General features: G+C 38.0%; 2 protein-coding genes across 2 annotated transcripts; one reads left to right on the top strand and one right to left on the bottom strand.

Moving 5' to 3' along the window:
* Window positions 1-229: 229 nt before the first annotated feature.
* b3galt9 (beta-1,3-galactosyltransferase 9) lies at window positions 230-1,704 on the bottom strand. The gene is made up of 2 exons (XM_026176966.2): window positions 1,699-1,704; window positions 230-1,598 (listed from the first exon to the last, which is right to left on the bottom strand). The coding sequence occupies exons 1-2, from the start codon at window positions 1,702-1,704 to the stop codon at window positions 504-506; spliced, it is 1,101 nt and encodes a 366-aa protein (XP_026032751.2). The 3' UTR covers window positions 230-503.
* Window positions 1,705-4,581: 2,877 nt separating this feature from the next.
* Window positions 4,582-8,436, top strand: psmd5 (proteasome 26S subunit, non-ATPase 5). The gene is made up of 10 exons (XM_026173434.2): window positions 4,582-4,829; window positions 5,607-5,751; window positions 5,835-5,948; window positions 6,037-6,165; window positions 6,368-6,477; window positions 6,572-6,714; window positions 6,853-7,044; window positions 7,246-7,355; window positions 7,449-7,589; window positions 7,781-8,436. The coding sequence occupies exons 1-10, from the start codon at window positions 4,657-4,659 to the stop codon at window positions 8,036-8,038; spliced, it is 1,515 nt and encodes a 504-aa protein (XP_026029219.1). The 5' UTR covers window positions 4,582-4,656; the 3' UTR covers window positions 8,039-8,436.
* The last annotated feature ends 8,475 nt before the right edge of the window (window positions 8,437-16,911 follow it).

The raw sequence follows: 16,911 nt of genomic DNA on the forward strand, positions 1-16,911 counted from the left end.
CTTCACTAACAGCCCCCTAACTTGCCTGCTTTTCTTTATGTGTACCAAAGGAAAGACACCCTGGGAGCCTATTTTACATTTCATTCAAAGCACAAACACACAAATGCTGCTAATAACAAGACTTCATTATATGCAAATGTTCCAGTGACTCGTGACAGACTGAGTCAGCCAGCAGGCACCAGCATGTCGAGTCCCAGGAAATGAACCAAAGCCACTTAAGGAATCGTATGTATGTCTTTTATTATTTACAACCATGCTTTTATAATGACCAGATACACATCTAAACAGGCACAATAACTTTAAAAGGTCAGGGATAACAAAACTCATTATAGTTTAAACCGCCTGTCACCGTTACCTATCATCCAGCCTTTAAGAAAAAAGCCCCAACAATTATGTGCGCAATTCTAATGGTGAATAGAACAAAAAGTCATGCACTTTCCTATTAGATTTACCCTGCGTTTTTCTTTACATGCATTCTACATGTTGTCTGTACCATATATAAATTAATTGCCTTCCTGTGAGTTGAAGAAGGACAGTTTATCCAGATAGGTGAGGGTTTTGCAGGCCACCAGTCCGTAATAGGTCTGCAACAGCGAACATTTTCTATCCCTCTGTCTCAGGTCAGTCCACACTCTGTCTAGTTCATGGCTCCCCATTCCTGCTGAGCTGAACATATAGTGGTAACAGCAGGCATTGTAGCGGATGTGTTTTCCTCCTGAGAACCTGGCACTGTGTGTTGGTGCAACACCGGCCTTCTTAGCACAAAGTCCCACAAAAACATCAGCTGGCACAGGTGCGCGGACCTCTGCGGATGCTACATACACTTTTCGGACCACGTCCTGGGACAGAATGTAAGCTGCCCCTTCACAGTATTCAGGAAGGTATTTGCTTGGGTAGAGAGATGGGGGCAGGTAGCCAGGACTATTGGGATCCCTGTCAGGAGAGTCTCTCTGGATCACTCTGCCCAGATAGAAGTCCTCAGGGTGCCTGTGTAAGCCAAGCAGATAGCCTACAATGGCAGGAAGGTTGACAAACACAGACTCTTTGGTCAGCAGGACAAAGCGTGCCAGAGGGCAGAAGGTGATCACCCAGCGGATAGCCAGCACTGTCTTCTCTGTTGGGCCATGGAGGGATGAGTCAGCTGTAGCATGACCTTGGACCACATCTCCATAACGTTCAGACTCGCTCACGAGGGCTTCCTGTGCAGCAGAAGTCTGAGTTGATCCGATGATAAACAGTATCTGCACTGGAAAGCCTTGGATGAGTGTTTGATTGGCCCATGTCCTCCTAACTGCATCTCTTTGGGTGATATTATCTGGAGAGCTGAAGACAAGAGTGAGGAGGAAAAGGTCAGAGGTTTTGCAGACATCAGGGTTAGCGATAGGATAAGCCTGTGACACATTTTCCTTGGCATTGCTCAGGTCCAGTTTCCTTGCTTTCTCTCTCACGCCTACAACCGTGCCATCAGCATAAACCCCAGGCGTAGGCTGCAGCAGGTACTCCTCGATGAAATCGGCCCCAAATAACAAGCAGTGGAAGAGCAGCACATTGAAGAAGAGGAAGCACCACTGGTGGGTACGTAGCTTGCACAGACAGAACTGGATCAGCAGATAAAAAGATGAAGCATAGTCAATTAGAACAAAAATTAGTTAATAGAACTTAGATTAAATTGAAAACTGCAAAGAGTTCACTCTGTACCTGCATGACACCCTCTTCCATCAACTTGTTATTGTTCTTTTTGTTAGTAACAAATGACCAGAGGACCTCCTGCACTGGTCGGCTTTAGGACAATACTAGCTGACAGACAGTGTTTTCATTTTCATGAAACTCTAGCAGCATGTAACCTTGCACCGAAGCCCGGAGTCAATACCTCATTAAGAGGAGTGTACCTTGCGTCCTCCATACAACATTAATGACACCTAGAAGGAACAGAACAGTTATTCTGCATGTTATAAATGTTTTTAAAAAAAAGTACCAAAACACTAAAACTCCTCCTCCTTCTAGAAGCATACAGAACTTATTAAAATGGTGATATGTTGTATATTGTTTGGCAAGATCAACAACTAGATGCTGTCTTATCAGGCCTCAGGCACATTTAAATTTAAGGTCTGATTAAAAAAACTAAGCGCGAGAGCTGACCTCAAGTTTTCTGGGAGCTTGCTCAAGTTATGCGGGTCATAAAATCTAAATGCTGCTTCCCCAATGTTTAGTTTTGACTTTGGGAATAGAAAGAAAACCAGATGTCTCAGATAATCTTAGACTTTAGACATCAGTGGATCACAAATGTGTTTTTGGTCTCTAACCATTAAGTGCTTTGTATACCAATAGTAGTATTTTAACATCAATGCTTCGCCACACAGGAAGCCAGTGTAAATATCTGGGATATCTTCAACTGCTACTTTTTAAAGAATCTAACTAAAGACATAATTACAGTGCACAACCCTACTGAACACAAATCCTTGCAAAGGTTTATCCAAAATCATGCCAAGACACAAGCTTTTCAGTTCTTTATAATCAATTAATTTTGTAAATGCCAAATGTAGCTGCTGAAATTTTGCTTTAGGTCCAAAAATACACCAACATGCCAAGATGTCAGCATCTGATGCACTAAGCAATAACTTTAATCTTTGTGTTTAAAACATTACTCTGCATTTTGTTTTCATTTAATTTAAAAGAATTATTATACATCTTAATTATGTATGATGTATTAATCTGGGTTACACAAGAAAAAGCAGATGTTTGACAAAAGTGGCCCCAGAATGGATCCTTGAAGAACTCCTCATCATATATCCTTGTACAATGTCTAACTGTGCACTATACAAGTCACACAAAGTAGTCCCCGTCCTTTAATCAGTTAGCGCTTCCCCACACACTTTTACCGGTACGGTCTTTGAGTCGTTTGGTACCGGGCTGCGAGAGTTGAGCCTCAGGTGTGAAATTTATGGTTTTCAGGTTTTTTATCAGTTTTTAATGTATTTATTTTTGTGTTTTTATTGTTAGCTCGGTTTCTCTGGTATTTTCCCATGTGTTATGAATAAATCTTCTTTTTTTGGTGCCGGTACTGGTTTTATTTCGTTGTATTTATCCGCAACACCTTAAAGGTCAGTCCGTGAAAATATTGTTAGATATAAACCGGTCCGTGGTGCAAAAAAGGTTGGGGACTGCTGGTATACATGATATATATAGTGCCTAACTCTGTATCTAGCATCAAATGTAGCAGTCAAATGTAGCATTAATGTCAAATAAGTCCAACATTGTAAAATTTCTGCTGTAATCTGTAATTACTTGTATTTAGAATGGGCCTATAGTCTATTAGCAAGAAGGCTATATTGTTCTTATTTTAAAAGAGATGCAATTTTATGGTTTATGTGGCCTTTAAGGGAAAATTTAAGTGAAGTAACCAGAGTAAGAGTAACCAGAGTGCTGCCCTTTCACACATGCTCTACACTAGGCAACCTCACTCTTTAACTTTACATCTGCCATTTCTAGCCCCTTTTCACTAGTACATACTCAGCACTAGTTGCGGATCCTAAATGCTCATATTGTGCCATGATTACAATTACAGACTCACATTACAGACTCTGAATCTGATATGGAGACACTGGCTGCTCCTCTAAGGTTTAGGGTCTACAGGCTTATGAGGTTTTAGCAACAAATTAACCATAACAAATAAATGTATATTGTCATAAACTTAAGTATGACAGCTGGCTCCAGCGCCCCCCGCGACCCTGTAAAGGATAAGCGGAAGCGAATGGATGGATAAATAAAATGCTTTAGAAAAATAACAATAAAAACAAAAAGAAATGCACCCCCCCCCCCCCCCCAAAAAAAAAGGAAAGAAAAAGAAAATGCAACACTATTAGATGCATGATCTTTCCATTACCAGTAATAATGTCAGTTGTTGGTGTCAACCTGAAAGTTATAATACAGCGTAATTTTATTATTGAAGTTACACTTTGCAAGTTGTTTAAATTAAGGGGGACACATGGAGAGGGAGGAGGTGATAGGGCAGGGATCATGTAGAGCAGAAATGAAGGCTGTTGAGCCAGATTAAACCTGAGGACCAACCAACATGTACGCCACTGCTGTGTCCCTATGATCAGTCAAATATAAAGTCTTTATTGTCAGAGTTTGTACCTGATGTGGAAAGACAGTCAAACACAGTGGAACTTGGCCAAGGTGCAGGGAGCACATTTAAGTCTTTGAACTGCTATGAACTGTGTGTCAGCAGAGCAGTTTTCGACAGACTGGGAAAGTGACTTCTCATTCTTTGAACTAGTATGATGTTCATGGCTTAATGAATGACGGGGAGAAAATTTTGATTAAAAAAATTATATAACATTGGTCAGAAATGTTGAAATTACCCTTGAATTGTCTAAAAGTACCAAACCATACTGACGTACAACAAGTAAACATATATAACTATTAGATAATTTGGTTATTAGCAAGAATTTGGCAAGAAATAAAAATAATTTTTAAAAAAGAAAAAGAAAAGAAAAAGAAAACAAGGACCGAAATAAGTGGAGCATCCTTCTCAGTCCAGCAGGTGGCGGTAATGTGCCATAATGTTAGATAGCCACCGTATCCGGAACCGGATGAAGAAGAAATCATTTTGGCGGATACGTTTGGCTGAAGTCTCCCCAAACACTGGAAGATATGGCTGCTTCCATTGACAGCCTACTGGAGGAAATCGCTGGAGTTGAAGACCCAGTTGAAGAACTTCAGAGTTTAAAAACTGCTCTGTTAGCGATTCCTGTCAGTGTCTTGAAGGACTCAATTAGAGGACAGCGTTTAGATGTCATTTTCTCTCTGCTCAACTCCAGTGACAGGTGCGTTTGGCTCTGTGCATCAGCTAAACGTTGGCGAATAACTGCTGAGTCAGTCAGTGGGTATAATATATGTATTGCTAACAGTTAGCTATATTGACACTAGGTTAACGTACAAGAAGGGTTTATTAGTTAGCCTAAAAGAACTGCTTGAAACTGAGCTAATTGTTAGCAAGCTAACTGGTTACAGTGTTACTAATAACACAGCCCCAGCAGGACACTGTTTGACATTTAAAACACCAACCTTCATGTTTAGAGCATGTTTTTAACCACTGTGCCCTTTTTGGACAATGAAATTGCTACGGTTTTTGGTGAACTATTATTACAAACATGCTCAAAGTTAGCATTTAAACTACATGTGTTGTTTAAGTTTTTTTTTTGAATTGTAAACATGCAGCTGAACGAGTTCATCCAAGCACTGTTTTTAGATTGATTTGATTACTGTTATGTATAATCGCCATTCCCGGTCCCATCTAGTTTTTAGAAGACATTTTTAGTGTTGTAATTTTTAACCTGTAATAGCAGGAACTATTCTACGCTATACAAGGGTTTATGCTTTCCTTCAAATGACTTGTTACTGGTTTCCTTAGCTTCAAGGTTAACTGAATTTGGCCTTAAAGGTGCTTTGATACATCAAATATTTCTACACTGACAGCTGTGAATGGTATATACCATTCACTTTTCCATTTTACCATTGTCTAACACTGTACAGAATAACCGTAGTTAAAATAAAAAATAAGAAGGAGCTATATTGATTGTTAAATAAATAAATACTCACAGGACGCAGGTGGAGCTATGCGTAGACATCCTTGAACGCATCTTAATGGCCATGAGCCCTGTGCATGTGGTCCAGAACTACAGAGCGGAGCTGCAGGGGGGGTTGACTCACCCAAATGACACTGTTAAGATACTGGCCTTGGCACAGGTAGGCTGCTCGCACACATACACGCACAGAAAGTATCTTGTAAAACACTGAAAATATTAGTTAATCCCACCTTCTTGTGTCAGATTGGGAGAGTGGTGGAGGACCCTGATGCTGTTACTGAAATCCTCAACAACCACGACGTCCTCCGAGCAGCAATCCGCTGCATCGGAGAGGAGAAGATAGCTGTGGCAAAGCAGGTGATGAGTAAAGCATTATAATTACACTCCTCACGTTTTATAAAGTGTCAGTGCCTGGAGTATCTGCTTTTCTTTTGTTTTATCTCAGGCGATTCAGTCCTTGTCTAAGCTCAGTCATTCCAAGCCTGGATTAGACAAATTATTCCAGACTGACCTGCTGCAAGTCATGAAGGATGTGATGGCCACAAGTGATATTATTAGATACAGAATATATGAGGTATGTTCAAACTGGGTTATAACATAGGATCAGCAACCCAATGATTTTAAATTCGATGTACTTAGTTGGAATCGGTCGACAGTATGACATTACTTACACATACTGACTTAGGTCATTTTATATATTGTATACATGTCATGTACAGAGTTCGACACTTTCATATAAATGATCTTATGAAGTTTTTTGTCCTTTCTGCTTGCAGCTGGTGGTGGAGATCTCATCTGTATCTCCCATTTCTCTCGGTTACTGTGCCAACAGCGGCCTCATTTCTCAGCTGCTCAGCGAATTAACAGGAGACGACGTATTGGTCAGGTAGTACAAACTAAGTTTGACTGCTTTTCTCCTTCTTTCATATGCATTTCGTCTTCGTTTATGCTGTTAATTTGTTTTTTTACTTTTTTACCAGGGTCACAGCTGTAGAGATGGTTACAACTCTTGCACACAGTCAGCATGGTCGGCAGTATTTGGCCCAGCAAGGTATCATGGATAAGATCTCAAACATGATCAGAGGAGCCGAGACTGACCCCTTCTCTTCCCTCTACCTTCCAGGTGAGTGTCTGTATCATCCCCACCCAAATATATATTTATCTGTCTAATACACAACAGTATAATGCAATGCCTTTTACAGTCTTATCCATACAGTTCAGCATTATTCTGCACTTTATGATGTGAGTATTACTGCTGCAGGTTTGGTGAAGTTCTTTGGGAACTTGGCCATCATGGACAGTCCACAGCAGGTTTGTGAAACCTATCCAGCTTTTCAGAACAAAGTGTTTGAGATGGCGCTTGATCCGGACCCTGTGATGATCGGCGTGGCTCTGGACACTTTGGGATTACTGGGATCTAATGTGGAGGGGAAGCAGGTCCTGCAGAAAACAGGTTAGCTCGGTATCCTTGGCTTTATGAAAGAAATTTTCTACATAACATTTTCTTATAAAAGAAAAAAAATTGAATCTGAGTGAATTTTAGTTTAAAAGTTATTCTCTTTTTTCTGACATGACTTTGAAAGGTCTTGGTCTAACAAGACTGTCTTGTATTTTTTGACCATTCTTATGGTTTGACTGTTTTCTTTTTGTTCAGGAGAAAAGTTCAAGGCTGTGTTGTCAAAAATGAGCCAGCTTGCCAGTTCTGGACCTACAGAGCTCAGAGTTCGAAGCTTGGACGCGATATCACAACTTCTCTCCCTACAGGTATTTTTCTGACATGTAAAGAAAAATCATTTTTAATAAAATAATTCTTAACAACGATACAAAAGTGCAAGTTGGTCAATTTATGCATCGCAGCCAGAGCAGCAGACAGAAGACCTTTTGGCCCTGACAGAGTCATGGTTCCACCTTTTGTCCAGCCAGCCCATGGACATGATTCGCAACATCAGCACTCAGCCCTTTCCAGAGCTGCACTGTGGAGCACTGCGGATATTCACTGTAAGCACTGTTTTTGTTTTTCACCTTGTAATATTTCCTCTTTGTGGCTCTGACCACCTGGTTACCTGTAGAAATAAAGGTCTCTATCTGATAGTGATATTTGGAGGGGGGCACAAGCGTATATTGCTCTGATATATAATATCACTGTCTTATATAATATCACTGGATGTCTGTGCATATGTGTCTGCCAGGCCATTGCCACTCAGCCATGGGGCCAGAAGCTGATGATTAACACTCCTGGATTCATGGAGTTCGTTTTGGATCGTTCAACGGGCCAGACGAAGGAGGCCAAAGATGCCAAGTTTGAACTGATTGGGGCACTTGCAGGTTCATCAACAGCAGCTGAGATCCTGGGCAGTCAGCACTACATCCGCGTGAAGTCGTACCTCAGAGAAGGACCTTACTATGTTTCAGCTGTGGCCGCAGTCAGCACCGAGGGAGCGGACTGAGTCAAATTAACAATAAACCAATTCAAATGCACTTCATGGGCTTCTAGTTGATGCTTAAGTAATGGATAAGTGGCTGAGTGATCTGCCTGTGGATTAATATAACATGCTCTGCAAACCCTACAGCATCTGGATAAAAAATTACCATGTAAAGGCTGATTAAAAGTTCTTAGAAACAAATAATTTATCTTCAGTACTTGCACGGCTAGGTTGCAGCTGCACTACATTCAATAATTATCAGTTTTTTTGGCAGAACACTAAACTCCTGATCCTTATCTTCAGTCATATTCTGTTACTGCAGTTTGCAGTACATAGATCATTGTTTATAAAATAACAAAAAGTTTCTCCATGAACCATATCGGTAACCACTAAACAAATAAACATGTGTCACTTTGTTGCTATGAAGTTTTTTTTAATTACACTCAGAAAGCTTGCGTTTAAAACCAAAAAAGTTAAGAGGTTTCTAATGAAAGATTCAGCTTTGATTTCCTTTCCTCCTTTGATTGCAATGACATCAGCAAATTCTTGAGTATCTTATCTTATAGCTTGAATTCAGTCTATATTTTTCCCATAAAGCATCTGCGCACAGTAGAGGTCAAACAAGATGAACTTAATGAATGAATGAGTACTATACCAGCATACCCACGTCTTATCTATAAAGTCCCCACATAGCGTGTTATGTTAAGGTGTTTAGTTTAAGCGTCTTTGCCAATACTTAAGTAATAATTAAAGAAAACAAAACATCCACACACTTATACAATTCCACATCAGTGTATTTGGATCCAAACGATTTAAAAGGAAAAAAACTCATCTTCATCATTTTTTCCTTTCCATTTTTTAGTTTTTTTGTAATTAAAGTTTCTGTCTCGCAACTTGTGTGTTTCTTTACTTTTCATAAACTTTAATCCCCCTAATGAACATATTTTATTCCATCATTGCATACTGTATAATAGTATTGGGGGATTAGTAATTTTTTAAATACTGTAATTGTTGCCTTAATACCCATGTTATGGTCCTTGATTAACTTTGTTGTTCTGCTGCTCATGTAGCACATAATGGGAACCTAAGTAAAAGCTCTGGAACCAACTAATATAACATGGGTGAGACTGAGAGGAAAAGGGTTTTTTTTTCTCCATAGCATTTCTTCTGTGCCTGTCAGTGTAAAAAAATTAATGAATAAAAATTGAGGGAACTTTCATGGGAAATGATTTAACGCCCTGGTTTAACCACAATAATTAAAAATTGATAATACTTAGTAGATATTCTAAGTATATATTCAGTGCAAGGACAGAAGCTGGAAACTTTTTACTCATCTCCACCAGAGGGCAGCATTTCAGCTATTTTCATTTCTTTGTACCTTTTTCAATCTTTGCTTTTGTTTCTCTGTGAAATTTATAACGTGATGGCCGTTTGAATGAAAATCGTGGCAATTTTACAAGATTACTTTCAGTTCAATCTGGGCTATGCAGTAGCTACAAATATACTTTAATATGAAAACATATTGTTAAATGTGTTTTATAAACCATCACGTTAAATCACAAATAAGCAAATAGGTTTTAAGTACTGCTTTCACTGAATACTGTGTCCACTTACATGTCTAAGTCATTAACCTATAAGTGTCTTATATTGCTTTTTTCTTTAGACTCTCACTATTTAAATTAAAACAATAAAAGGTAAACTGAAAAGTAACCAGTTAGTTAAGGTACAAATAAAGTAGTAAACAAGTGGTTTTATGTTGTATGCAGTATCCAAATGACATAGTGCATCTCTCTGCCAATAACCCATCAATTTAAATTTTAAACAAACTAAAAACCCAATACATCGGAAAGTACAAGGATTTTAACATAGAAAAATTAAACCAAATGCAACAGTCGTGTTACTGTTTTAGGTTTCCTTTAGAATTTGAACTCTGCGAAGTGGAGAGTTCGAGCTCAGGGCAGTACAGTGGCTCCGCACACCAGATGGAGACCGCGATGGCACAGGGGAAAGGTCCAACTTCTCACTGAAGATAGTATCGCACCTTATGTAAGCTTTTAGACACGGAAGATAAAACCAGTGCAGTTTGTGCTAATGATAGATGTTACAGACACTGGTCGTTTTCATCCTTATCGGTGTGTCACGTCACTACAACTGTAAATACAGAGCTGGCAGAACGTGAAGTAAGCAGCTCTGTAGCTGTAGCATCTACAGCTGGAACACAGTTATGTGTTCTCGGTGACTGAGGCTGAAGCTTGCTGTGTTTGTGTGTTTGTCCCATTTTCTTAAATGCAGTATATTTGAAATACTTCCAAATTTTTCACACACACTTAAAGAGGAAAGAACGGATTTGTTTTTTGAAGTCAAAGCTCAACGTAGCCGTGGCCTTGCTTCTAGTTGGGAAAATTATTGGGAAACCTGAGAGGGATTATCACTACATCTTGCACAAATTTTCACTCAGGCTGTAGGAAAAAGTAAATTATAATTTAAATATTAGAAGCTGCTGTGATTTTTGTGTTTGTTTGTTTTAGGGTTTATGGCCATGACTCAAGAGTTAATTTGATTTTACCACATTTAACAAGAACATCTAAAGTGAGGAGATTTTTTTTATCCAAATGTGCAAAGGTTAACGTCACTTTAATGACATGATGTTCTACAAAAATCACTTTTCAACTCTATGCTGTGACTCGGGAACAGACGAAGTGCTTCGAAACTGCACCAAGACTGATTAGCAGAAGAATTTATGAGTTTTCACAAGCCACCAGCAACCACTTAAATATGTTTGGGGTTTTTTTCTAATTTATACTTTATAATTGTGTGGATGCTTTAAGCATCCACACTCTTGAGTTCCTCTTGGGACTTCCGTACACTTTTTGGCACTTAACTACTTCCACAATTTTCAGCCGATTTTCACTGTTCAAATTTTAAAATATTCTGCTATTTCTGCTAATTCCTGCTATGTCTTTTGGTATTTTTCACTATTATACTTTTTAAAATATTAAGCTTAATTTGTCCCATTGAAATGAATGGGAAACTTCTGCAATTCTGCTAAAATTTGCTTGTTTCTGAAACTTAACTACTTCCTCATATTTTCACGTAGAACAACCATTCAAACTTTAAAATGTTCTCAAATTATTGGGCTATTCAGGTATGATTCAGCTTTTTCAAATCTTTTACCGTTTTACCTTTATGCCTCTTAAAGTTTTCAGTTGCAAAATTGTGATTTTTCACAAAATACATGCGTTGTTATGGTTGCTATGCACTTGGCTTCCAGTGTGCCACTGAAGGTTTTGCAGTCTTCTCTTCATGTCCGAACAACTTCTTGCTACTTGCTCAATCTTCACTCAACTTCCACAAATTATACATCAAAACATAGGTATTTTTGCTGGGTTTCCGAAAATGTCACTATCATTGTTGTGGTATTCATAGAACTTTCGCAAATCTCCTCAGACCAACACAATGTCGGAAAACTCTCCATATAAAGTCAATGGAGAGTTTGTTCAAAATCACCGCTGCATTTCTGTAATGAGAGGCATATTCGAATCATCATATCTCCTTAACGAAGCAAAGTTAAGACATGAGGCTTGTCCCGGTATATCTTCAGACACTCGTGACGCTCACAATTCAAGAATTTCTTTCTCACGTATTACCGTTCTGAAATGAGTTGGACTTGTTTGAGGGTAGGAAATTCGTCCGTCGCTCAGATTTCTTCAGATTTCAAACCCTGGAAATGAACCACTTTTTTCTCTCGTCATAACTTTTTGTTGGATTTCCACAGAGACCTGAAAATTTCCATGACTGTTCACCAAAGCCTGCTGTCTCTTACGGTGAAAGAATGATATCGATACTCCAAATAGATTTCGAGTTACAAAGCGTTGTTTGAGGGCAAGTCAAGCCAGTTTTTGCTTCGCTCTACTCAGTTATGGTGCATTAGAAGTCAAATATCTTTAATAATTCATATTTTAATGATAAATTGTAAACACTGGAAGATTCCCCCATCTCTTCTGAACAAAACGGTGTAAGAATGACCGCTCTAGCCCCTACGGTTAGGAAATTATGGTCATTTGTTTGAGGGGAGTCGTCACTATGAGAAATAGGCTGCAATAATCCTGTGCCTCTCTGTGCTGCGTGTGTAAATAGATGCACCTGTTTTGGCGGGAAAAAGTACACAGGCTCTCTGATTGGTGGATTCAAATTCAGCAGCTCCCAGGCTGACCTAGAAACTTACTTCTCTCTCCCTGTGCATTTTTTTGCTGATTTTTTCATTTAACAAGTATATTTGAGGGACCCTCAGCATGTTCAGCATTTTTTCAGCTGTCCATTTTGCTTTTCAAATTTTTCTGTTTAACTTATTACTATTGTGCTAAATCATACTATTTCTGCTATTTTATAAGATTTGTGCAAAATATAGTATTTCTGATTATTTATAGTTTTTCTACTAAATCATAGTACAGTATTTCTGCTTTTTATAGGATTTGTGCTAAAACATAGTATTTCTACTAAATGTAGTATTTATGCTTAATCATACTATTTATGCTTTTCATAGAATTTGTGCCTAATATAGTATTTCTGCTAAATTACAGTATTTCTGCTTTTTATAGGATTTGTGCTAAAACATAGTATTTCTATTAAATGTAGTATTTATGCTTAATCATACTATTTCTGCTTTTTATAGGATTTGTGCCTAATATAGTATTTCTGCTTTTTATAGGATTTTTGCTCAAACATAGTATTTCTACTAAATGTAGTGTTTATGCTTAATCATACTATTTCTGCTTTTTATAGGATTTGTGCTTAATATAGTATTTCTGCTAAATTATAGTATTTCTGCTTTTTATAGTATTTGTGCTAAAACATAGTATTTCTACTAAATGTAGTGTTTATGCTTAATCATACTATTTCTGCTTTTTATAGGATTTGTGCTTAATATAGTATTTCTGGTAAATTATAGTATTTCTGCTTTTTATAGTATTTGTGCTAAAACATAGTATTTCTACTAAATGTAGTATTTATGCTTAATCATAGTATTTCTATATATTTCTGCCAGGTCCCCAGGCAGCCAATCCTCTGTGAGGACTGAGACATTCAAATTTTCAAATCAGGGCCTGCACGGCTTCCCAGCCAATCATATATGTGTCCTGAGGCATTCAAATTTGCATATTGGGGCCTTCATGGCTTCTAAGCCAGCCAATCATATCTGAGGGCTGAGGAATTCAAATCCACAAATCAGGGCCTGCACGGCTTCCCAGCCAGCCAATCATATATGTGGTCTGAGGCATTCAAATTTGCATATTGGGGAATTCGTGGCTTCTAAGTCAACAAGTCATCCATGTCATGTATCTCTAAAAATTCATATTTTAATGATAAATTGTCAACACTTGAAGATTCCCCCATCTCTTCTGAACAAAACGGTGTAAGAATGACCGCTCTAGCCCCTACGATTAGGAAATTATGGTCATTTGTTTGAGGGGAGTCGTCATTATGAGAAATAGACTGCAATCCGGTTGTTCAGTGATGACGCGACGAATCCTACTTCCGGGTCTAAAGTAGTCTGCGTTTAATATGGCATTTGTGTTGTTAACATGTTTAATGTTATGTATTTTCTTCTATTTGATCTCAAAAAGCTCCTAAAACAGTCAGCGATCACTGTTGACCTCCCTCGGCTTTTATTACCGCTAATCATTTATTTAAGCTCAGTTTTTAAAACCTTAGGATGTAACTACAGCCCAGCCCATGCAGCAGTATATGAATGACTAACCTCGTATTGTGGATGGTTGTTCTCAGTTGTTCTCCTGGCTGAAGTTTGGTCCGTTTACAGCATCCTGCCATGCAATTACATTTGTTCCTGACCACCGAGAACACTCACGGTAACTTTTATCAAGTGGAAAAAAAGTTAGCTTGTTTATATTATGCTAACATAGCTGTGTCGCTAGCGGTCACGTAGCACATCATTATATACCAGCTAGCCAAACTTCAGTAACCCTACAAACATCACTGCTGTTTAGCTTTCTGTCTTCATTTATGTTGGAAGTGATAACAGAGCTGTACGTTTGAATTTGTTTCCAAAACCCCGCAGTCAGGACATGCTATATTGTATTTAGATAGAAGCTAGCGAGCTAACTCCCTGCTAACTTCTAACTCCGTTAAATGTCATAAATTCTGTTTTCATGGATGCCTGGATGTTAAACTCAATTGTTACACCTGGTAGAGCAGAACGCTGATCATTTTATTAAAGATGAAAGACTTTAGACAGTTTTTCAACTCACAGTAATGCCATAGTGATCGTTTGATATATGGACCTGCAGCGGAGTTTAGACCCAGACACGGCTAGTGACGTCAGACTTAACAACCGGATAATCCTGTGTCTCTCTGTGCTGCGTGTGTAAATAGATGCACCTGTTTTGGCGGGAAAAAGTGCACAGGCTCTCTGATTGGTGGATTCAAATTCAGCAGCTCCCAGGCTGACTGAGCTAGAAACTTACTTCTCTCTCCCTGTGTGTGTGTGTGTGTGTGTGTGTGTGTGTGTGTGTGTGTGTGTGTGTGTGTGTGTGTGACAGAGAGAGAGGGAGAGAGAGAGAAGGCCTTTTAATGGGATGATCTCATTCTAAGATTCAAATTCAATATATTTAGACTGGTTGACTGAATTGGATCTTGTGTGTGTGTCTCTCTGTGCATGTGTGTTTCCTTATGTGTACATATTTCTGATTGTGTGGCTGTTATATATTTTTTTTGCTGATTTTTTTCATTTAACAAGTATATTTGAGGGACCCTCAGCATGTTCAGCATTTCTTCAGCTGTCCATTTTGCTTTTCCAATTTTTCTGTTTAACTTATTACTATTGTGCTAAATCATACTATTTCTGCTATTTTATAAGATTTGTGCTTAATATACTATTTCTGCTTTTAATAGGATTTGTGCTTAATATACTATTTCTGCTTTTTATAGGATTTGTGCTTAATATAGTATTTCTGCTAAATGTAGTATTTATGCTTAATCATACTATTTCTATATATTTCTGCCAGGCAGCCAATCCTCTGTGCGGACTCAGACACATATCACATATCAGGGCCTGCACGGCTTCCCAGCCAGCCAATCATGTCTGAGGTCTTCCGTTTCCTCTCTCGTCATATCTCAGCGACGGTTGTACAAAGAGCAATGAAAATCGCAGTCAAAGTACACCAAAGTCCGCTGATTCACCCAGTACAAGAATTATGCCTCTAGTCCACCTAGTTTTTGAGTTACACAACGTTTTGTAACTCCAAAAAACAGCGTTTTTCGCCTCTCACCGGGATCTAATTCTGACTGCTCATCACCCTGTTTTTCAAAACGGCTCCTCTCTTTCCCAGTGGCGCAGTTGGTAATGACACGGGTCTGCAAGCCAAAGATCGTGGGTTCGATTCCACCTTGGTCAACATGTTTTTTTCCCTACAAATTAATACACTGTCACAGACCAGTAATTCATATTCATCATTTATTACAATTCTGCAAACTTTTATGATTTTACCAGCTTTTCTAATATGGACCTCACATTCTTAACACTCCATGGCACAAATACTCTTACCTTTAGGCTCTGTGTATGTGTGTGTGTGTATCAATATTTCTCCCATTTTAAAGTATTACTCCTCCATAATTGTATTTCTGTTAAATCAAAGTACTTTTACTACATCTTAGTACTTCTGCTCAATCATAGTATTTCTGCTAAATCATTGTTATTATGCTATATTGTAGTATTTCTGCTCAATCATACTATTTCTACTATATTATATTTTTCTTTCTAAATATAGCATTTCTGCTATATAATTGTATTTCTGCTATGTTATAATATTTGTGCTAAACCAGAGTATTTGTGCTGTATCATAGTATTTCTGCCAAATTATAATATTTGTGCTATAACATAGTCTTAATTTAAAATTACAATATTCATAGTTCATCACAGTGTCTCTGGTAAATCACAGTATTTCTGCTATGTTGTACTATTTTTCTAAATCATAGTGTTTCTGTAATGCTTAAGTATTTTTGTCTAAATATATTCTTTCTGTTATCTTATACTATTTCTCCTAAATTCTTGTATTTTTGAGAAGTTATGTTTCTGGTAAGTTACAATATTTCTGCTAAGTTCTGCTATGCTATTGTATTTCTGCCAAGTATTATGTTTCCTCTAAGATATTGCAGTTCTGCTAAGTTATTCCATTTTAGCAAAGTTCCTTTGCTTCTGCAAAGTTTTTACAATTTTTGCAACTTTTCAGCTTTTTCAGCTACTTTTTGCATACAGCTTCAGCTTTAAAGCATCCACACTGCATTTTCGCAGGAAATGCAAATTTTTCTAGTATAATATTGTAGTTCATCAAATTTTTGTCTGGATGGCAGAGCGTCTTTATCTTTCCCACAGTTAGACTGTGAAACTTGTGACATCTATAATCCTGCTAAAAAAAATCACTGTTGTTCTTAATATTTTCCTCCAACAACACACACAAATTACAGAAAATCAAGATAAGATGTCTGTAGACATTTTTTTTTAAATATTATTGGCTTTTTTTCCATTCTCACAATCTTATTTTGAACATGTTTGCTTGCTGACATTAGGTCAGAGTACAAAATCCAAGTATAAGAAAGTATTAGGAGTTTTTTCAACCTACATAACAAACACTTAACACTTACTTTCACTATACTAAATACATAGCTGCTGGATTCACCTGAGATAATGAATGAGTGGAATAAGACTATATTGCAATCCAGTAATTATTTGTAGAGATCAGCCCGGCTTTAGCACGATGTTACTGTAGTCATATGCAAAAGGTTTTTGGTTGAAGCGCAAATGTTGTGTTTAATGTGCTTTGTGAAGAATGTCCATACACATTGCATACGTTCTTTTCAAGGATTGAACACACTCAAAAGCCCTC

The sequence above is a fragment of the Astatotilapia calliptera genome, chromosome 7 (genome assembly GCF_964374335.1).
Source record: "Astatotilapia calliptera chromosome 7, fAstCal68.1, whole genome shotgun sequence".
Taxonomy (NCBI): domain Eukaryota; kingdom Metazoa; phylum Chordata; class Actinopteri; order Cichliformes; family Cichlidae; genus Astatotilapia; species Astatotilapia calliptera.

Bases quoted from the DNA above. Each gene is read 5' to 3' on its own strand.
- psmd5 (XM_026173434.2), top strand. From the start codon at position 4,657: ATGGCTGCTTCCATTGACAGCCTACTGGAGGAAATCGCTGGAGTTGAA. The intron at 5,752-5,834 runs GTAGGCTGCTCG...TTCTTGTGTCAG, and splicing joins AGATACTGGCCTTGGCACAG to ATTGGGAGAGTGGTGGAGGA. The intron at 6,166-6,367 runs GTATGTTCAAAC...TTCTGCTTGCAG, and splicing joins TTAGATACAGAATATATGAG to CTGGTGGTGGAGATCTCATC.